The 24,007-nt window shown below is 41.5% G+C and overlaps 1 protein-coding gene across 1 annotated transcript in view; it reads right to left on the reverse strand.

The window, feature by feature from the left end:
* Positions 1 to 1,897: 1,897 nt before the first annotated feature.
* Positions 1,898 to 24,007, reverse strand: part of trmo (tRNA methyltransferase O) — a 32,490-nt gene continuing 10,380 nt past the window's right edge. Inside the window, exons 3-6 of the mRNA XM_073048465.1 lie at positions 21,804 to 21,978; positions 9,752 to 9,909; positions 8,128 to 8,868; positions 1,898 to 2,779 (exon numbers count right to left, since the gene is read on the reverse strand). Of these exons, the coding sequence (XP_072904566.1) occupies positions 2,541 to 2,779; positions 8,128 to 8,868; positions 9,752 to 9,909; positions 21,804 to 21,978 (1,313 nt within the window). The 3' untranslated portion in view covers positions 1,898 to 2,540. The remainder of the gene's footprint in view (positions 2,780 to 8,127; positions 8,869 to 9,751; positions 9,910 to 21,803; positions 21,979 to 24,007) is intronic.

The following is a 24,007-nucleotide window of genomic DNA, read 5'->3' on the forward strand; positions in this document are numbered from 1 at the left end:
TATCATCAGCAAACTTAGATATATTACACTTGGTCCCCTCTTCCAGATCATTAATGTATATTGTGAACAGTTGCGGGCCCAGCACCAACCCCTGCGCCATACCACTCACCACTGGTTACCAGAGTAACACCCATGTATCCATCCCAACTCTCTGCTTTCTATTAGTTAACCAATCCTCTATCCATGCTAATACATCGCCCTCAATTCTATACATCTTTCTGGGCAAGTCCTCTGGAAATCCAAGTAAATAACATCCATCTGTTCTTTTCCTTATCAATTCTTGACCATCCTTTGTTGAGGTCTCAAATTCATGTTTGTATAGTTGCAAGAAAAAGCAGAAAGCATTTTCATAGATTTAATATTACATTTTATTTTCCTGTAACCCGGAGTTGGAACACTTACTGTTATACTACATGCAACATGTAATACAATTCTTCTTGTTTCTAGTCATTGATTACTTTCACATCTGTGTAAATTTACAACAAAACTTGCATTTTTAGCATTAAAACAATGAGGAACTGTGGCTTTGGCACATGACCTAGTCAACTGACAACTTGCCAAAAGAAACTATGTGATTAAGTTGATAATTTTGAAAGATTAATAGCAGCCACTTGCCATAAGGACCCACCCTTATATCAGAACCTCTGGGCATTCCAGAGCAGGTCACAGCCAGTGAAATATTTTTGAACTGAGGTTTTTGAATTACAGGAAACAAGAGTAGTCAATTTGCCCATCAAATTAGTAAGGTGATAATGACTAGATAACCAAATATTAGCCCAAGATACAAGTACAGGACATTCTAGGGAACTATTGACAGATGGGCCATTTGGCAATCATGCTGTCTTTCTGATGAGATGTTGGATCATGGCACAGATTTGGCAACCAAAGCTCCATTGTGATGCTCAAAAATTTCTGCTTGTTTGAACTTTACTATCATCAAAGCACCATCAGGAAATGGCCAGCAAAAAACTGCCAACAAATATGTGCTTTTCTGCTCTAATGGCAATCCTGAACTTAGTGCCGGTTATGTGAAGAAATGCTGTTATGTTCTAATGCATTACAACCAGATTATAAAATACATAGGGTAGGGAAATACTACCAGATTCTTGACGGCTATTACATTCACCAATGAAATGTCCACTAAACTTCTAGCTCATTTATATTTGTAATTTGCTATGTGCATGTTGACTACCATGTTTTCTTTAATGGGTAAGTGCCATCCAAAATTCAGTAATAGCTGTAAACTATAGCTGATAGAGGTACAACGCAAGTACTTTTTTCTGCAATCTTATGGAAAGATAGAAAAAAAACAAGTTTTAAGAAATAGACATTTTCTGAGAAAAAGTAAATTTATCTAGTTTTTCTTATAGTAATTTTGAAAAATTTCTGAACAGCAAACATGTCTGAAACTTTTTTAAAAAAAAACACCTGAAGCCATGGTTGGTTTTGAGAACAAGATTCAGGAATCAGGTTCGTAACTGGGGTTCTCAGCATGTGATCAGAGCCAGGATCTGGAACATCAGGAATGCAGATAGGTTTACATACAGATTAAAACTGAAGTCTAATGCTGAAACATACACAAAAGTTATATCCAAAGACTGGTTGACCACTGTCTGTCATAACATCCTCTGTGTCACATTAAGTGGCCTTAATGGCATCTACAGTTTTGTAACCTGTGTCCTTTTCCCTCACAGATAAGGATTTAACGTATACAAAACATGAGGAAATCTGCAGATGCTGGAAATTCAAGCAACACACACAAAATGCTGGTGGAACGCAGCAGGCCAGGCAGCATCTACAGGGAGAAGCGCTGTCGACGTCCTGACGAAGGGTCTCGGTCCGAAACGTCGACAGTGCTTCCCCCTATAGATGCTGCCTGGCCTGCTGCGATCCACCAGCATTTTGTGTGTGTTGCTTAACGTATACCAAGTTGTTTCAATCCTATTTGATATTAGAAATTCCAATTGCTGAGCAAAAGAAATCAAAAATCACAGCTCTGAGAGACCTGGTATCAATCACCCCAGACAGAAAATAAATGATACAATTTTGAGGAATTGAGTGAAATTGTCACCGCAACCTAAATGACATAGCAGTATTATGGATAAAACTTACAAAGAAACATTACCAAATTAATTTTATCTAATTCAGTTCTTCAGAAGAAATAAGCACATTACTGAAATTAAAGTTACTGATAGAAACCAATACGGTTGCCTGAAAAGTGGTGCAAACCTAATGATGAATAAATATTAAAATCACAATAGTTCATGAGTATTTTCTTCAGATGAAGGATTAGAGAACAGGTTACAAGACTGTTTCCAGTCTAAAGCCAATTATACATTCTTATCTTCAGAAGGAAAGTTTCAACATCACTGAAACACCATAACTTCATAACAGTAAAATGAGGGTAATTCAATGGAATAAGAATGGAAATGCACTTTGTAAAATCTAAGTGTTTGCTCGAAAGGTATTGCAACTCATCACGGAAGATTGTTAAAGGTTTGTTATTTTATTGAAAGTGCAATGCTTTCAGCTGGACGAATTTAAACTTTGACAGTTCCAATGTCAGGTGGCTCTTTCAGAGGTTTTATCCTGAGGATTTCACTAAAGCCATCTCCAAACCAAGTGGTGATGTGGGCAGTGTCCAGAGTGAAATAAAAGAGCATGTCCTGGCACTGTGTCCTCCGATATATGGATCTTGGATCAGCTGATAACACAGACATCATGGCAGATTTTATTTCCTCTACAGACTGGAAATAGTTCAATGTCATTTTCTCTGGATCTGTAAATGTACAGAAGGTGAAAGATTTAGATTGGAAGTCAGATATTATAATAAAATTTAAGAAACACAAAAGAGCCATAAAACTAAAATTCTACAGATGGTGGTGGTGGCGAGAGGTGGGGGCTTTTAAAAATGATGCCATAAATACTGAACAGATGTAAAAGCATATGAGAAGCAGAATTAACATTTCTGGTCTATGACAGAGATTTCATGAGAACACTGGCTTGACACATCAATGCTGGCTGACATTAATCAGGTAATAAGGACTGATGTGGCAGGCATGTAAAGCAACTTTCATCTTCCTTTCAGGTCATCCTAAGCATTTAATATGCAATGAAGTGCTTCCAAAGTGTGCTTACTATTGCAGTGTAGCAGCTGCCAAATTATCAGGAAACTCTATTCTATTTTGATCAGGATTGAGAAGTGGGCCTTTTCCATTTTTATGTCTTCCTGACAACACAGCCTCACTTTAGCAATCCAAAAGACAGCACCCTTAGCAGCAGAGCAAATCTCACTTTATTCTCAATTTTCACCAAACACACTTAAATCCATAATGTTCTGACTCAAAAACGAAAGTACTATTCACTGAATCGCACCCAAAAAATAACTAAACACTCAACACATGAAACAAGGCTGTTAGGTTAAGGCATCCTATTCTTTTCAAAAGTAACTTCTTTTCATAACCAACTGCACAAACTTCATTCATTGTTATCAACTTCAAAGAAATCTAAATTAATGCTTACAAAATATAACATCTTGCCTGCATGAACACCGTAATGTCTCAGTATTAAGTGTAAGCAGTGGTGCGGTATTTGTGTTTGGGTGATAACGAACTACACTATTTTAAAAAGTACATGCTCCCCTTGCCCCACATTTCATTGTAGGATCACTGTAAACAGAAAATGTTTTAAATCCATACATGAGCAGATGGGTGGATGCAACTGTACTCATCTTTTAAGTACACAGGATCTGTAGACTTACTACTATAATGTATAAGGCAGCTTTTAGACCTCAGATGAAATGCTGAGTTCTAGTCTGCACAAGACACCTTGGGAAAAGGATGCCAGACATCCAATAGAAAAGGCTCAGTGACATTGATTATTTAGAAAAAGTAAAGGAATTAAAGCTGTCCCTGGGTTACGAACCCTGACTTATGGACAGCGGTGATAGAAAGCTTGTGAACCCTTTAGAATTTTCTCTATTTCTGCATAATATGACCTAAAACGTGATCAGATCTTCATGAAAGTCCTAAAACTAGATAAACAGAACATAATTGAACAAATTGAACTTTTTCATTTATTTACTGAGAATAAATATCCAATATTACATGTATTCGTTGGAAAAAGTACGGAAACCTTGCTTTCAGTAATGGGTGTGACCCCCTTGTCTAGCAATAACTTCAACCAAAGGTTTCCAGCAACTGTTGGTCAGTCCTGCACATGGCAAAGAACCCCACGCACCCCTCACACAATCTGTTCTCCCTCCTGCCATCTGGCAAAAGGTACCGAAGCATTTGGGCTCTCACAGCTAGACTGTGCAACAGTTTCTTCACCCAAGCCATCAGACTCCTCAATACTCAGTGCCTAAACTGTCATATACATCATTTATTATATTGTAATTTGTCCTCTACTGTGCCTATTGTCTTGTTTATATAATTATTGTACTGCCCGGCACTGTTTTCTACACTTTATGTAGTCCTGTGCATGTCTGTAGTCTAGTGCAGTTTTTATGTTGTTTTACGTAGTCTAGTGTAGTTTTGTGTTTCATGTAGCACCAGGGTCCTGGAGGAACATTGTTTCGTTTTTACTATGTACTGTACCAGCAGTTTATGGTCAAAATAACAATAAACTTGACTTGACTTGTTGTTGTGGTACCATTCAGTCAGACTGAAGATCTACCTCCTATATGCTGACTGCTTTTGATTCTGCCTATGGCAGTGGTGGCATCAGCAATCTTAAACATGGCATTCAAACTATGGTTAGCCACGCAGTCCTAAGTGTAAAGTGAGTAGAGCAGGGAGCTAAGCACACAGCCTTGTGGTGCACCTGTGCTGATGGAGATTGTGGAGAAGACATTGTTGCCAATCCAAAATGACTAGGTCTGCAAGTGAGGAAATCGAGGATCCAATTGCATAAGGAAGTACTGAGGCCAAAGCCTTGAAGTTTATTGATTAGCTCTGAGAGGATGATAGTACTGAATGCTGAGCTGTAGTCGATAAACAGCATCCTGACGTATACATCTTTGCTGTTCAGGTATTCCAGAGCTGAGTCAATGAAATGGCATCTGCTGTAGTCCTGTTGTGCAGGTAGGCAAATTGGAGCAGATCCAAGTCACTTCTCAGTTATGAGGTATTGTGTTTCATCATCAGTATCACAAAACAATTCATCATTGTGGATGCAAATGCTACTGGACAATAATCATTGAGGCAGGTTACCACATTCTTATCAGGCACCAGTATAACTAAAGCCTGTGTGAAGCAGATGGGTACTTCAAACTGCCAAAGCAGGAGGTTAAAGATCTTAGTGAACACTTCAGTCAGTTGATCTACACGGGTCTTTAGTACTTGGCCAGGTAACCCACCTGGGCTGGATGCTTTCCGTGGGTTCACCGTCCTCACGTGGGCCTCAGAGACTGAAATCACAGGGTCATCAGGGCTGTGGAAGTTCATGATGGTTCCTCCATGCTTTAACAGTCAAAGCAATCAATGCAGCGCAGACACAGGCCCTTTGCTGCATCTAACCCACGAAGAACTGTTATTCTATCTAGTCCCACTGACCCACAGCTGGGCCATAGCCCTCAATAACCCTCCTTATACTTATACAAACTGCTCTTAAATATTGCTATCAACTTGCTCCACCACTTCGTTTCATACTCACAGCACTCTCAGAGTTAAGACGATCCCCTCATGTTTCTGTTAAATATTTCATCTTTCACATTTAGCCCATGACCTCTTATACTAGTCTCATCCAACCTCAATGGAACGACCCTGCAGGCATATCCCATCTATACCTTTAAGTTCTGTATAACTCTATTAATTAATCTCCCCTCTTTCTCCTATGCTCCAGGAAATAAAAGTCCTAACTTATTCAACCACTCTCTAAAACTCAGATTTTCAAGTCCCAGCAACATACTTGCAACAGTCTTCCCAGTACTCTTTAAATCTTATTGATGTTTCTTATTGGTAGGAGACCAGAATTTCACATCTCTCCAATTAAACCTCAACTACACCTCATACAATTTCAACGTAACAGCTCAACTCCTGTACTCAGTGCTTTGATTTATGAAGGCCAATGTGCTGAAAGCTCTCTTTACAACCTTATCTACCTGTGACACCCCTTTCAAGGAATTACGGATCTGTATCCTCAGGTCCCTCTGTTCTACTGCACTCTTCAGCACCCTAATATTCATTGTGCACGTCCTACCCAACGTTTGTCAACCCAAAATACAACACCTCACAATTATTTACATTACATTCCATCAGCCATTTTAGCTGATCCACATCCTGCTGCAAGCTTTGCTTCTTTGCTGTCTAATACACCCCCCAATCTTGGTGTCATCCACAAATCTGCTGATCCAGTTTAACAGATTATCATCCAGATCAGTGAGACAGATGACAAAGAAACCAGCACCAGTCCCTGTGGCACATCACTGATCACAGGCCTCCAGTCAGAGGGACAACTACCTACTATCACTCTTTGGCTTCTCCCATGAAGCAGATGTTGAACCCAGTTTACATCATCCTAAATACCAAGTGACTGCACCTTCTTGACCAACCTCCCATGCAGGACCTTATCAAAGGTCTTGCTGAAGTCCATGTAGGCAGTAGCCATTCATCATCAATTTTCCTAGTAAAAATCTTTGAAAATCTCTAAGATTGGTTAGACACAACCTACTACAAAGCCATGTTGACAATTCATAATCAGGCTGTCTATCCAAATACTTACATATTCTTTCCTTTAGAATACCTTCCAATAATTTACCCACTACTGACATCAGAATCCCCAGCTTATTATACTATTGTTTATTTTTAGAACCTTTCTTGAACAATAGGACAACATTGGCTGCCCTCCAGTCATCTGGTATCTCACCCATGGTTAAGGTCATTTTAAATAGCTCTGCAATTTCTGCATGAGCCTCCTGCAAGGTCCAAGGGGATACTTTGTCATTCCCTAGGGATTTATCCATCCTAATTTACCTAAATGACAGCAAGTACCTCCTCCTCTGTAATCCTGATACAGTGCATGACCTCACCACCATTTATAGATATATAAATCATATAAAGCATCAGTTATATAGATTCCGCATCCATCTCCTGCATAAATACACATTCAAAAAAATCCATTTAATATCTCCCCCATCCCTTTTGGCTCCATGTGTGTGTAGATGACCATCCTGATCTTCAAGCAGACCAATTTTGTCCCTTGCTATCCTTTTGCTCTTAGTCTACATGTAGGGATTTTTGGGATTCTCCTTCACCTTGTCTGCCAGAGCAACCTCATGCCTTCTTTTAGGCCTCCTGATTTCCCTCTTTAGTGTTCCAATGCATTTCTTATACCCAAGCACCTTGTTTATCCCTTCCTGCCTATTCTTGCTATGCACCTCCTTTTTTTTCTTAACCAGGGCCTCAATATCCCTGGAAAACCAAGGTCCCCTAAACCTGTTATCCTTATCTTTTATTCTAACAGGAACATACAAATACTGTACTCTTAATATTTCACTTTTGAAGGCCTCCCACTTACCGTGCATCCCTTAGCCAGAAAACAATCCATCCTAATCTACACTTGCCAGATCTTTTACTGATACCATTAAAATTGGCATTTCTTATCCTTGTCCATTATTATCTTGAAACTAATAGAATTTTGATCACTAGATCCAAGTGTCCCCTATACACATTCTTCTGACTTATGGACAAAATCAACTGATGGATGCATGTAAAAAACAGAACCCACTGATTATCTGGTGACAGTTAGCACAAAGATTTAATACAGGTGTTCAAGATAACAGGCAAAAAAACTAGAGGGAAAATTAATTATTTTGTGCAGCTATTTGTGATTATCTGCAGTGGTCCTCTGAAAGAAAACTGGAAGCAGGATAGTAATTTTCAAATTGGAGCTGATTGGAAGCAACTAAAACAGAAAACAAAAATCACAGGACCAGATGTGGGACAGTGGATAAAAAGCAATGCAGCCAAAAACTTTATCCAAGAACTCTCAGAGGCTAGTAACCTTACTTATGAGTCATTACTATTACGATAATTTCATTATTCAGTTGGTGATACATCTGAAAGCAGAGACCTGGATTCTACATTCCAATTTCACTATTAATTGCTACTGCACCATCATTCATACCTGACCCTCCTGGAGCCTGAAACTGCTGCAAATCCATTTCTGCATGAGGAGTGAATCGAACCTTTAAGGAAATCACAGGTGGCTGTTTTATCCAAGTTGCAATATTTCCATTGGGCAATTTATTCCAAGGTATGTTAATAGCAACATTATCTGTTTTCTTCCTCTTGCTGACTGTCAGAGATTTCTCAGGCTTAAAGCAAATTACTTCTTCTTCTTCAGTTATGTTGTTTACAATATCACTGTGAACTAACTGGCTTTTGATTTTCTCCACGGTTAAGTGTATGCTTTCATAAGAAGCAATCCCTTTTCCAGCAAGCTGATCAACTTTCTCACTTAGTTGATGTTCACAATACTTCTCTTTTTCGGGGTTATCATTGGTAGTTTGTAGTGAGATTTTTCCGACCTTGCCTTTTTCATCCATTATCTCGCCATCTGTCTTTCTAAATGGACACGAGGTATCTTTGGGGGAATGTTCTACCTCACCAATAGCACAATCGGCTACTACCTTTGAAGCCACTTTGACATGGATTGATTGCTTATCCTCACTCTCCTCAGTTACCTTCCCAGAGATTGGATTGGGTATTCCTTGGCATTGCTCTTCTGGCACAAAAACCCCTTGACTCTCATTTACATTATCCATTGGATCAACCCTAGGTGCGTCATAATCTGGAATATATGGTTTAATGTCCAGTACTGGCGTTCCTTGTATCATGTCAATTCCCGAAAGATAAAGAGTATCACCTGAAAAAAGTTTGGAAATTATACAGTATCAAACGCAAATAAAAATCAGTATTCATTGTCAAGCATGAGTAACCACAATATTAAAAATTGGGCTGAATCAATTTGATCTATTTTTGATGGAATACAATTTAAAATACTGACATAAAGAGTCAAAGTTGATGTGAACTGGGTTCTCCAAATCCGGGAGAAACTGATCCAAAGCTGAGCTTTCAAAATTGCTTCAATTAAGAAACAATTTCACCTGTATAATGTAATCCCAACCTTCCCATGTCAGAACATGTGTAACACACTTAAGTCTCCAAAGTTTCCCAACAAATCCTTATTTTAACTTGATTTTGAATTAGATCACTGTTAATCATTACTGGCTCAGAATTTTGGAATGATCCATCGAGAAACTTCACTACACATGCTGCAGCTGTTTCAAGCAGTGGTTATTCAGCACTTTTAAAGGCAAGTAGGGACAAGTGATGAGTCCCAGGAGTATCAAAGTCCTCTATATTTAGCGTGTGAACTACCAAATTTCCAGTGCTTCCCTCTCAGCTCTCACAACCTCTATTATGGGCACTGGCAATTTTGCAAAGGTTAATAGCATTGTTCTTCAGATTCCTTTCACTGATCATTTAACCAGTTTGACACACTATCTTAGTAATTTTATGACTGTTCATTTTTTAGTATGGAAACTGCAAACACTCATAGAGCAAACATTCTATCATTAAGAAAAGTTCCACCCTCACACTTAAAAATTTATTACTGCCTCCTTAATCTGGAATTCATGCAGACAGCACTAAGATCCTTACTTCTGCTTTTCCTGTTTTCAATGAAGTCTTATTGTATGCAGCAATGTAGTCTAGCGCCCACACTGAATATATCTGAAGCAGCTTACCTTCAATCTTATCAAGCTTCCCCAATGTTAAACCTACTGCATTGGGGCGGTGTGGACTTCTTGTAGAAAACACTCCAGTTTTTAATCCATTCAGTCGAGGTGGTTTGACTTTAGCTTTATAGCTTTGATGCCCATTCTTGTGAAAAATAAAGATAATCCTGTATAAATCAATTGTTTCACATTTAAAATTTAGATACTTAATCACATATTCAAGCAAAGAATAGGGTTATTCATTGGTACAGAAATTTTTTAAAGAGTATAGAACTTGTGTTGCAATATACCTATCGATTATTGATGGAATAATATAAAATGACTCTCAGACAGTGATTGCAGTATTCTGTAAATTGAGATATAGTCTTTAGTAACACACAACCACCACCATGACCACCACCATCTAGAGGACAAGAACAGGAGATACCTGGGAACACCACCACCTGGAAATCCCCTCCAAGTCACTCACCATCCTGATTTGGAAACATATCACCGTTCCTTCATTGTCGCCTGGTCAAAATCATGGAATTCCCTCCCTAACAGCACTGTGGGTACCTACACCTCAGGGACAGCAGTGGTTCAAGAAGGCAGCTCATCATCACCTTTTCAAGGGCAACTAGGGATGGGCAATAAATGCTAGCTTAGCTGGTGACCCCCATTATCTCGTAAATGAATAAATAAAACACAAACATAACAGAAAGAGCCACTCATACTTGCTGCATCATTCAATGAGTTTTAAGGCTAATCTTTATCTTAGCAGCACTTTACTGCACTAACCACAAATCCCTTAAATCTGAGTACCTCACAGTTGTTGTTATATCAGTGTCATAGAACTGTACAGCACAGAAACAGGCCCTTCAGCCCAATTTGTCCCCGATACCCATGTATACTAATCCCATTTGCATACATTAAGCTCATATCCCTCTTCTTTCCTATCCAGGGATCTATCCAAGTATTCCCTTACCCATTCGTCCCTCCCCACTATTTTCCCTCCTCTCATATATACCTGTAAGTGGCAGAAACACTACACCTACCCATTCTCCTACTCCCTTACTTCAATTCAGAGTCCCAAGCAGTGTTTCCAGGTGAGGCAACACTTCACCTATGAATCTGTTGGTGTCATTTATTGTATCTGGTTCTTCCGATGAGGCCTCTTCTACCCAATGTGAATCCGTGGAACTACTTTTTCAAGCAATTCCGCTCCTTGTGCCAAAAGTGGAATTTTCTGGTGGCCTATCCCCATTCCAATTCCGATATTTAAATTCCTATCCCCATCGTTATTCCGACATGATGATCCATGGTCTCCTCTTTTGCCATGATGAGGCCATCCTATGGGTACAGGAGCAACATCTCATATTCTGTCTAGCTGGCCTCCAACATGTTGGCATGACCGTTGATTTCTCCTTCCAGTAATTTATCCCCTCTCCCTTCCCTCTTACATTCCCCATTCTGGCTTCTTACCTTTTCTCCTCACCTGCCTATGACCACCCCCTAGTGCCCCTTCTATGGTCCACTCTCCTCTCCCATCAGATCCCTTTTTCTCCAGTGCTTTCCCTATCCCTCTCTCCTGGATTCACCTGCACCTTCTTACATGTCCTCCTTTTCCTCCCCCTCCCCCACCTCACTTCATTCCGGCGTCTTCCCCTTTCCTTCCAGTCCTGTTGAAGGGTCTCAGCCCAAAACTTTGAATGTTTATTCATTTCCATAGATGCTGCCTGACTTGCTGAGTCTCTCAAACATTTTGTACATTACTCTATCTGGTCAATGCCTTTTAAACATTGTAACACATTCCAAAGATGTACCAGTTGGCAGGTTAACTACTCATTGCAAATTGTCCCGTCAATAGGCTGGGGTTGCCGGGTGAGAAAGGCCAATAAATAAACAAATGTATCTAGCTCTACCAGTTCCTCTGGCAACTTGTTCTATATATTCAGTACCCTCCATATGGAAAACTTGGCCCTCATATCTCCTACTTCAAATAAGAAGTACTCAGTCTATCGAATCTCTCCTTATAAATAAAGCCCTTGAATTCAGGTGCATTATGATGAATACCATCTGCACACTCTGAATGCAACCACATCCTTCCTGTAGTGTGACAACCAGAACTGCACATGATACTCCAAGTGCAGCCTGACCAATACTCTGAACAAATCATAAAGCATATTTTGTACTTAAATGCCAGACTGATGGTGGAGAAAATATTTCTAACTTTCAAGGAAATCCATCATCATATTAAAATAATCCACTCTTCATATTAGACAAACCTAACATATTTGCATATATTTTGTTTTCAGACTGAGATCTTGCATCAATACTCGAGCCGGCCAGTGGAAAAGTGGCATCCGGACTGGAATTCAAGGCGGATGGTCCTGCGTTGAAATCTGGCCAGGTCCCAACTGGACAGGAGCAGTATCTGCGCGGAAGAAAGGCCTGGCAATTTGCTTCCATATTTTGCCACAAAAACCAGATGGACAACTACACTATCCATAGGGTTATCATGAGTCAACAATGACTCGACGGCACAACACTTAAAAAATTATATTATACTATTATTCTCAACATCCCCAGTAGACAATCTTATGACAAGACAAGGAACTAGAAAAATATACTGCAAGGCTCTATTGTTCTTATGGAATCTTTCAGGATGAGGCTACAAATCAGAGCCTCTCTTATTTTTTTTTCCCACTCTGCTCTTTAGTCCAAGGACATATTCACTTATCCTAGCTGGGAACTGTATCAAAAAGGAATGCTGATCCGAGATATTAAAAATCACACTGTGATGCTGGTGCTCCAATTTGTTACAGCATTGTCTTCCTCTGGGAGTGTACAGTACCTAAATTTGAACATATTGCTACAGTTTTATTTTCTTTCTGAAAATTAATATCCAAGTTATAGAAATTGATCACAAATCATTAAGCATTAGAGCAGGAGCTATAGTTCATGGTAGAGTAGCCCCACCACTTGTATTGGAATCCACATTCCTGAGACAATGCAAATATAAGCCAAAAGAAGAAAATGAATTGGTTTGTTATCTGCAGCATTGCTCATTGGAATCTAGGGACTCAGATATACAAATGACCAGAAACAAATGAAAGCACCAGACATGTACACTGGAATAGCAGAGAAGCTTTGTTAAGCAACTTTAACACTCCACATAAATTTCTCATCTCCATAAAAACATCCCAGAAAAGATAGAATCTGATAATTTATTTTCAAGTTTAAATTTACAGTTACTTTCTCTAAAAAAAAGGAGGGCGATGTGTCAACCTGAGGTTTATAATATAACAAAAAGCCTTGACAGGGAAAATACTTGCAAACTGAGAACCCGAAACTAGAAATCAAAAATAAGATATAGCCACTAACTAATACAGTGGGGAATTCAGGGGAAGAACTTCTTAGAATGTGGAATTCTCTTCCAGAATATGCTTAAAACAAACTGGGCAGATCCATTTACAGTGAAGCTTGGTAGCAAAGAGGAGAAAGGAATTAAAAAGGCCAATGTGAAGGGGTTTGAAGCAGTTGATTTGATACACAAATAGTAGGATAATTAAGTTGAACTGAATAGCTTGCTTTTGCAATGTAGGTTCAATGTATGAAGAATTATTTTAAAATACATCATAGTTATGACAATGTACTTTACTTACATCCTAAAATCTTATCATTCATTGTATTTATAAAATCAAATGTACTGATTACCCACCTAATCCAGAAAGAGAAATAATTAAATATATTACATTCAGTTGATCCACTGGAATAAACTAATGCTTCAACAATCTAATAAATAATTTATCCAAATCCTTAGCTGAATATGTGCTTGCCATTTACCCATTCCAGTGCATAACTAAGTAAAGCTGACCAGCTATCCAATCACAATATATTTCCAATTATTTATTTCTGAGATTATGATGCAAGCTTGGAAACTGAGTATTTTAAAATCCCATCACTGTAAGCTGTGAAATTGAATTTGCTAACAGTGGTGACATAATCAACAAGGTGACATGGATATTGGATTTTCATGAAAATAATTTATTTTGTTTATAGAGATACAATACCGGCAGAGTAGGCTCTTCCAACCCTTCGAGCCAAGTTGCCCAGCAATCCCCAATTTAATCCTAGCCCAATCACAGAACTTTTTAAGCTACGAACCGGAGCACCTGGAGGAAACCCACCTAGTCACGGGGAGAACATATGAACTCCTTATAAGCAGCAGCAGAAATGACCCCAGGTCGCTGGTATCGTGAAGCACAATGCACTATGCACCATGCAACCCAAATAATACTGGTTCATCCAAGTCAGGTAAGGGAACCTATGATACCAGAAGTGGCATAAAAAACTACTGTACTTTATCAGATTTACTCAAAGAGTGATTGAGTAACATAGTTGCACTAACAATCACAATGAAGCACGATGGAAGTTAGCCCAATAACACCTAAACAAAGTAAAAACTTGTGCACTAAATATGCCCTGCCAATTTTATACAAAAGGATCAGTACAGCAGCTAACACGACCAAAGATCCCCACCAACCCTGGCCATCGTCTCTTCTCTCCTTTCCCATCAGGTAGCAGATAGAAAAGCTTGAAATAAAGTACCACCAGGTTCAAGGACAGCTTCTATCACGCTGTAATCAGACTTTGGAACATAGCTCGTATGACAAGATAGATTCTAGCCTCATAATCTACTATACTATGATCATGCACTTTATAATCTACACTGCACTTTCTCTATAGCTTTGACATTTTATTTTTAATTGTTCAGCAACACACACAAAATGCTGGTGGAACACAGCAGGCCAGGCAGCATCTATAAGGAGAAGCGCTGTCAACGTTTCGGGCCGAGACCCTTCGTCAGGACAGTCCTGACAAAAGGTCTCGGCCTGAAACGTCGACAATGCTTCTCCTTATGGATGCTGCCTGGCCTGCTGTGTTCCACCAGCATTTTGTGTGTGTTGTTGTTTGAATTTCCAGCATCTGCAGATTGTTATTTTTAATTGTTACTGTTTTACCTTATTCTACCTCAATGCACTCTGTGATGATTTGATCTATATGAACAGAATGCAATTTAAGCTTTTCACTGTACAGTCGGCCCTCCTTATCTGCGGGTTCCGCATGCGTGGATTCAACCAACCGCAGATCGGGAAAACCCGGAAGTTCTCTCTCCAGCACTGGTTTGAGCATGTACAGACTTTTTTTCCTTGTCATTATTCCCTAAACAATACAGTACAACTATTTACATAGCATTTACATTGTATTAGGTATTATAAGTAATCTAGAGATGATTTGAAGTACAAGCAGTCTTTAAGTCGGATTTGGACGCAAGTCAGAACAGGTACATCTGGTATTATTTAGTGTCAGTTAGTCAAACGTTTGTCTTAGTATATAGTATATATTTTACCTTTCTATGCATATAAAACACTTAAGAAGCATATGTATTTCAATAATTAAACCACTGCATTGCTTAGTAATAACTGTAGCTTTCATTGGGGCAGGGCCTTTCGCATGCTCCATTATTCTCACTTTATCCTTTAAATTTGTTCCAATCGTTGACCGACTGTAGCCTAACGCTTTTCCAATGACCGATGCCGTTTACCTATTTCCGATCGCTTTATTATTTCCACTTTATTTTCAATCGTGATCGTTTTCCGTCAACGGTACAGAAACACTGCAGATTCAGCAGCAGCTGCGGGCCGCAGGTCCTGAGCTCCGCCGGGTCCTAAAGTCCACTGCACTGAGACATGTTAAATAAGGGACTTGAGCATCCACGTTTTTTGGTATCCGTGGGGGGTACCGGAACCATTCCCCCGCGGATAAGGAGGGTTGACTGTATTTTCATAAAAGTGACAATAGTAAACTAATAATAATGAAAGTGAAGATCACAATACAATAAAAAATTACAGAAAAAGGCCAGGAGTCAGATTTATTTTGCTGAAATTTCAGTACATAAAGTGTATTGACCAAATCAGGTTGCCAAAAAGTGCTACTGTTAGATCCAATGAGCTTGCTAACAGACAACATTTCCAGTCAGTTAACCAATTTCACAAAACATTTAATCCTTTTGTCATAATCGAGTGGTTATCCTGTGGCTACCCACTTTCTATGCAGGCGAACCAGCTCACAAAATGGCGCACGCAACAGCAGAGGCCAACGGATTACCAAGCCACGTGCCTAACAGCAGGCCAGACCAGGCCCGGCAAAGGAGCGCACACAACCCAGAGGCAGGCATGAGGAGGCCAATGAACAGTGGTGTTTCTACCACCAGCGGTGGGGCACAGAAGCCCACCATTGTCGCCCGCCCTGCAAGTTCCCAGGAAACGCTAGGGCCAGCCACTGCTAATAGCTATGGTGGCTGGCCACCAGGACAGCCTCTTGTTCGTCTGGGACAAACAGTTGGGTCGCCGCTTTTTGGTCAACACCGGAGCGGAAATCAGCGTCTTACCCCCGATGGGGTACGACACCTGCATCAGGGAGCCAGGACCCACCCTGAGGGCTGCAAAAGGCAGCACGATACTGACCTACGGCACCCGCACAGTGCAGCTGCAGTTCGGCGCAAGCCGGTTCACGTGGGACTTCACACTGGCTGCCGTGGCCCAACCATTCCTGGGGGCAGACTTCTTGCGAGCTCACAGCCTGCTGGTTGACTTGCAAAGGAAAAGACTGGTCCATGCCAAGACTGGGTGAAGCCAAGTTACCGGCCCCGCACCTGGACTCCATCACGCTGTCTGACAACGAATTCACCAGAATCCTGGCGGACTTTCCATCAGTTCTGGCACCGCAGTTCACGGCAGCCATGCCCAGACAGAGTACAGCACCACATTCCGACCTAGGGACCACCCCTCCACGCCCACACACGAAGGCTCCCCCTGGACAAGCTCCGCCTGGTGAAGGAGGAGTTCAAGAGGATGGAGGAATTGGGGATCTTACGGTGGTACGACAGCCCATGGGCCTCCCCCTTGCACATGGTGCCCAAAGCAGCCGGGGGCTAGAGACCATGCAGCGACTACCGCAGACTGAACGAGACTACAACCCCAGACCGCTACCCCGTGCCACGCATACAGGACTTTGCAGCAAACTTGTACAGGGCAAGCATCTTTTCCAAAGTAGACCTCATCCAGGGATACCATCAAATTGCAGTACACCCTGAAGACATCCCCAAAACAGCACTCATCACCCTGTTTGGCCTGCTCGAATTCCTCTGAATGCCGTTTGGCTCGAAGAATGCCGCACAGACAATCCAGCGGCTAATGGATGTGGTGGGACACAACCTGGACTTTGCGTTCATCTATTTGGACAACATCTTCATAGCCAGCAGTAGTCATCAGGAGCATCTGTCCCACCTCTGCCAGCTCTACTCCCGCCTGAGTGATTTCTGCCTCACTATCTACCTGGCTAAATGCCAGTTCCGACTCGACACCATCGACTTCCTGGGCCACAGGATTACCAAAGACGGGGTAACACCTCTGCCTGCCAAGGTAGACGCGATCCGCCACTTCACCCAGCCTGACAGTCAAAGGCCTGCAGGAGTTCGTTGGTATGGTGAACTTCTACCACCGTTTCCTCCCCTCAGCAGCCCGTATATCATGCGCCCTTTGTACACCCTGATGTCGGGTAAAGGCAAGGATATTACTTGGGACGAAGAGGCCATGGCCGCTTTCGTTAAAGCCAAGGAAGCCTTGGCAGATGCCGCGATGCTGGTGTACCCCAGAATGGGCGTTCCAACCCCCCTCACAGTGGATGTATCCAACACAGCAGTCGGTGGGGTGCTGGAGCAACTCATCAAGGGGCGCTGGCAACCCCTGGCGTTCTTCAGCAGGCACCTACGCCCACCCGAACTCAAGTACAGTGCCTTCAACCGGGAGCTGTTGGCACTATATCTGGCAATCCGGCATTTCAGGTACTTCTTAGAAGGCAGGCCGTTAAACCGCGTTCACGGACCACAAACCGTTGACCTTAGCGTTCACGAAGGTGTCCGATCCCTGGTTGGCCTGCCAGCAGCGACATCTGTCCTACATCTCTGAGTACACGACGGACATCCAGCACGTCTCGGGAAAGGACAACGTCGTGGCGGACGCACTCTCCAGACCAGCTGTCCAGGCCCTGTCCCTGGGGGTTGATTATGCAGCACTGGTGGAGGCACAGCAGGCAGACGACGAGATGCCCAGCTACAGGACCGCAGTCTCCGGTTTGCAGCTGCAAAACTTCCTTGTAGACCCAGGTGAGAGGACCCTCCTGTGTGATATGGCTACCGACCAACCTCGCCCCATCGTCTTGGCAGCGGCGAATTTTCGACTCCATACAGGGCTTGGTGCACCCATCTATCAGGACAACCGTCCGGATGGTCTCCAGCAAGTTCTTGTGGCACAGACTTCGCAAGCAGGTCAGCAAATGGGCCAAAACGTGCACGCAGTGCCAAACAGCCAAGGTGCAGTGGCACACCAAAGCCCCGCTGCAGCAGTTCGAACCCACCCGCTGGAGGTTAGACCACATTCAAGTGGATATCGTGGGGCCCCTGCCATTGCCGCAAGGAGCGCGGTACCTCCTAACTATGGTAGACCCGTTCACAAGATGGCCAGAGGCGGTCCCGCTCACCGACACCACCGCTGATTCCTGTGCCCAAGCGCTGATTGCAACCCGGGTAGCACGCTTTGGGGTACTGGCCCACATTACCTCCGACAGAGGCACCCAGTTCACCTCCAGCCTATGGTCGGCTGTAGCCAGCCTGTTGGGAACGCAGCAACACCACACAACTGCCTACCACCCACAGTCGAACGGACTAGTGGAACGCTTCCACCGTCACTTGAAGTCAGCTCTCATGGCCCGCAACTGGGTGGACGAGCTTCCCTGGGTCCTGCTTGGAATCCACACACCTCGTCGGCCGAGCTGGTGTACGGCGCATCCCTGGTCGTCCCAGCAGAGTTCATACCAGTCCCAAGTTGACAAGAGGAAGAACCCGCAGCAGTCTTGGACAGACTACGCGAAAGGCTCGGCAACCTGGCCCCTGTACCAACTTCACAGCACGGACAGATCCCAACCTGAGTACCCAAAGACCTGCAGAAATGTAAGTTTGTATTTGTACCAAGGGGCGCATACCGGGCACCGCTACAGTGGACGTTAAAGGAACAATCAGGAACAATGGGTCCATGTACGTTTTGGATATTGGGGGGAAAGAGGAGGTTTTCACGGTGGACCGACTCAAACCAGCCCATGTGGACTTGGCACAGCCGGTCGAGGTTCAGGCACTGCGGTGCAGAGGGAGACCGCCCAAACAGAGACTGATCCAGACTGTGGACATTGGGGGGTGTATCGCCGGTTCGGGGGGGTTATGTGGCGACCCACTTTCTACGCAGGCTAACTGGCTCACAAAATGGCGCACGCAGGAAGAGACTTTTGTAATGCACCTCTGACGTCATTTCCGCCCGAAGAGGGTGGGAACGGAACTGCGTAAAAGCCAGTGCCGTGAAGTTTGAATAAACTAGTCTGGAGTGCAACTTACAGACTGCGTGTCATTATTTCTAGCTCTGTGTGTAGCACATCACTACAATCCTAAAGAATAAAAGGACTTTATATCAATTCAAAAGGGAAATTGGAAGTTGTTTTTAATTGAAATTTATGTTTCTTTACAGCTCTGTGGACCAATCATTGAGTTATAGCCAGTCATAGAAAACTACAGTAGAGTAACAGGCCCTTCAGCACATTTAGCCCATGCCAAACAGTTTAAACTGCCTAGTCCCATTGACGTGCATGCAGACCAAAATTCTCCCATCCATGCACCTATCCCAAACTTCTCTTAAGCGTTGAAATTGAATCCATCACTCACCCCGGCAGCTTGTTCCGCACTCTCACCACGCTCTGAGTGAACAAAGTTTCCCTTCATGTTGTTCTTAAACATTTCACCTTTTATCTTTAACCCTGCCTCTATCAAATCTCCCCTCAATCTTCTAAGTTCTAGAAAATAAAGTTCTAACTTATTCAACCTTTCCTTATAATTCAGGTCCTCAAGTCCCAGCAACATTATTGTAAATTTTCTCTGTACTCTTTCAATCTTATTTAAATCTTTCCTATAGGTAAGTGACCAAAACTGCACACAATACTCCAAATCAGACTTTATCAACGTCTTATACAACTTCACCATAATATCCCTATGCTTGTACTCAATACTTTGATCTATGAAAGCCAATGTGCCAAAAGCTTTCTTCACGACACTATCAATGAATTATGGAGATATCTGTTCTACTGCTAATGTGCAAGACCTACCCTGGTTTGTCCTCCCAAAGTTCACACTTGTCTCTATTAAATTCCATCTGCCATTTTTCAGCCAACTTTTCCAGCTGGTCCAGATCCCGCTTCAAGCTTTAATTAGTCTTCCACAAATTTGCTGATCCAGTTAAGAACATTATCATCCAGATAGTTAATATAAATGACAAACAACAGATCCAGCACTGATTCCCTGTAACACTTCACTAGTCACAGGCATCCAGTAAGAGAAGCAACCATCTACTACCACCCTCTGGCTTCTCCCGCAGCCTCATCTTGAATCCCAAGTGTCTAAATCTTCTTGACCAAGCTCCCATGCGGGGATTTGTCAAATGGCTTGCTGAAGTCTACGTAGATAACTGCCTTGCCTTCAATTTCCCTGACAACTTCCTCAAAAAACTCTAAGATTGGTTAGTCATGACATATCACACACAAAGCCATGTTGACGATCACTCCATCAGTCCCTGTCTATCCAAATTCTCATATATCCAGCCCCTTAGAATACCTTCCAATAACTTCCCCACTACTGATGTCAGGCTCACTAACCTTCAGTTTCCTGGTTTATTTTTACTGCCTTTCTTAAATAGCAGAATGACATTAGCTGTCCTGCAATACTCCGGTACCTCACCTGTCACTAAAGATAATTTAAATATCTCTCCTAGGGCCCCTGCAATTTCTGCACTGCCTCCCACAGGCTCAGAGAGAACACCTTCTCAGTCCCTGGGGATTTGTCCATCCTAATTTGCCTCAAAAGAACATACACCTCTTCCTCTATAATCCGTATAGAGCCCACGACTTCACTGCTTCTTTGCCTTACTTCTAAAGACTCTGCGTCCTTCTCCAGAGTAAATACAGCAGTCCTGACGAAGGGTCTCGGCCCGAAACGTCGACAGCACTTCTCCCTATAGATGCTGCCTGGCCTGCTGTGTTCCACCAGCATTTTGTGTGTGTTGCTGTTTATCCATTTAAAACCTCTTTTGGCTCCATGCATAGATTAACATTCTGATCTTCCAGAGAATCAATTTTGTCCTTTGCAATCCTTTTATTCTTAACCTTACGATTCTCCTTCACCTTGTCTGCTAGAGCAACCTCATGCCTTCTTTCAGTCCTAGATTTCTTTTTTAAATGTTCTTCTGCATTTCTTATACTCAAGTACTTCATTTATTCCGATCTGCCTGTATCTGCTACCTCCTTTTTTCTTCACCAGGACCTCAAAATTGCTTGAAAACCAAGATTCCCTAAACCTGTTATCCTTGCCTTCTATTCTGACACGTACAATTTCTCTTTTCAAGGCCTCCCAATTACCAACTACACCTTTACCAGAAAAGAGCCAATCCATACTTGCCAGATCCTTTCTGAAACTATTAAAATTGTCCTTTCTTCAATTTAGAATCATTAAACACTGACAATGTAAATACGCTGGAGCACTAAAATGCTTCAAAGTAAAGTTGCGATCCATTTATTATTCACAAAATTTATGGATTATATTCATTAACACAATTAATTACAGGGTATTTCCTAATTATATGAACATAGATTTTCAAAATTACATTAGCATATGAACATAGATTTTCAAAATTACATTAGCATATGAACATAGATTTTCAAAATTATATTAGCATAATTTCAAAATTATATTAAAATTATATAAAACAAAATGTCAGCTGCTCGGCAGGAAAGACTACGTGTGGGAACATTTCAGTTACTAAGCAGCCTCACACCTGCACAGCTTAGAGGGAACAGTGATTTTTACACACAAAGGTTAAATGATGCAGTTCAGACAAATGTGTTTTTACAATTAAAGCCAACTTACCAAACATGTGAAAATTGTTCCAAGCCCATGAGTGAATGCTCCGCATTAGTAAAAATAGTCTTGCTAATTTTAAGTCGTGCACGAGACAAACCACAAACTGTTGGTTGCCGAGGTGTGCCATTTTTGGCAAAGAAGCAGGAGTCAATGTATCCTATGGGTGTAGTTTGAATGTTTCCTTCAAAATTACCAAAACATACTTGTTTATTATTTCATGACTTGGGTAAGAAACTACAATTAACTTATACTATACTTAATTCTGCTATAACACTTTTCCATGATGCAAATTGGATATAAAGCAAATGATGAATTGGGGAACACCATATGTATTTTGCAGACCTAATTGGTTATAACACTATTTCAATCGGGAACTAGACCCCAATAACCAGGTACCATTGTCTCTTAAGAACACAGTATGCCAGTTTCACCATGGGAGACCTTTTGAGAGTTACTCCGGAAACTGACAGGCAATCGCTTTTATTGGTACTTAGAAATACAATTATAGTGTAATAGCAGAACCACCTGTACTTCCATTTCTAATCAGCAGGTCTGGGGAAAAATGTTTATCATATGTTGACTTGAAGGATAAACAGACTTTTATGCAATAAAGCTACTTACCAATGCTATCAGTAACCAAAGAGATATAACTTGGCAATTTATTTAAATTATCACTTATATCATGGGTAAAGCCCTCCTAACCACTGAGCATATCTGCATGAAATGCTGTCATAGGAAAGCAGCATCCATCATCAGAGATTCCCCACCACCCAAGTCACACTCTCTTCTTGCTGCTGTCATCAGATAGAAGGTACAAGAGCCTCAGGACTCTCACCACCAGGTTCACAAACAGCTACTGAAATGAAAGGGAATAACTACACTCATTTGCTCCATCATTGAAATGTTCCTACATGAGATAATGAGATAAAGGATTCAATCTTATTATCTCAAGTTCTCCTTACTTATTGCTATTTATTCATATTTGCATTTGCAGTTTCTTGTCTTCTGCACTCTGGTTGATCTTTCAATGATCCTGTTGTAGTTACTTTTCTATAGATTTGCTGAGTATGCCCACAAGAAAATGAATCTCAGGGTTGTATAGGGTGGCATACTTGTACTTTGATAATAAAAATTACTTAACTTTTAACTTTTTATATGAAAGTAAATTATCATTGACCAACAGGTATGGAATTTTATAATTGCACCTGCATACAAAGTTTCACCAAATTGAAAACTTCCCATTTTTATGTCATGTCTAATTTGTTACAATTTGTTCAGTAAATGTGATTCAAGAATGTATTTTCATTAGAAACACAAAAGCACACCTTCATTTCAATCTTCTGTTTTCATCTGGTTTCTAATCCAGTTCGTTTTATAGGTTTAATAAGTTAACAGTCACTCATTGTTGTATTCTGAAATCACGTTCACACAAAGTAAAAGCCTCTACTAATGTTTATACAATAGGTTCCCAGGCTTTGACAGGCTTTATTCCTGAAAACTGTTCGTACATTGGAAATAAGCAAAATTTGTCTGTGGGATAGGACCTGCTGTGGTTCAGGAAGATTGACAGCTGGCCAGCCTCAATAACTCAGTGAGCGAGTTGGCTCAATGCTCAACTTAGCTTAGTTCGACAGCTGAGTTGTTGCTGCTCAGGAAGGGTTGCTGAGGGAAGCCAAGCAAAAAATGACCCGTTCCACTCAGCAGAAGTTACCCACAGCCAGAAAAATGTAGGCCCATCCATCCTGCCACTCCCACAAATGTTCATATGTAAGGGAAATCCACTAAATCGGGTATTCATAGTTCAGGGAGGACCCATATCCTAAAGTTATAATCTAGGATCGCTAAATCAATGATACAGTACAAAATTAAAACTTAACCAAACACTACATGTGCCCTCAGACAATTATTATTTTGAAGACAGCCACCACTAACATCCAAGAGCTGACCCAGGCCAATGCAACCCAAACCATACTCAAAGACATCATTTTCTTCAAAATCAACCCAACCTAAACCTTATTCATGCAGTTTCCTCCCGCTGAGATCCTAATTCCTTATTCAGTCATTCTTTATTTTACATGAACAGAGGCGGAATGGCATAGGACAAAGGACACCATGATAACCCTGCTGTACAGAATTTTATTCTGGTACTTAAAAAAGAACCAGTAGTTCTCAATCCATGTATAAAGACGTATTACTTCAGCAAGCAAACC

This window comes from Hemitrygon akajei, chromosome 6, assembly GCF_048418815.1.
Source record: "Hemitrygon akajei chromosome 6, sHemAka1.3, whole genome shotgun sequence".
Lineage (NCBI taxonomy): Eukaryota > Metazoa > Chordata > Chondrichthyes > Myliobatiformes > Dasyatidae > Hemitrygon > Hemitrygon akajei.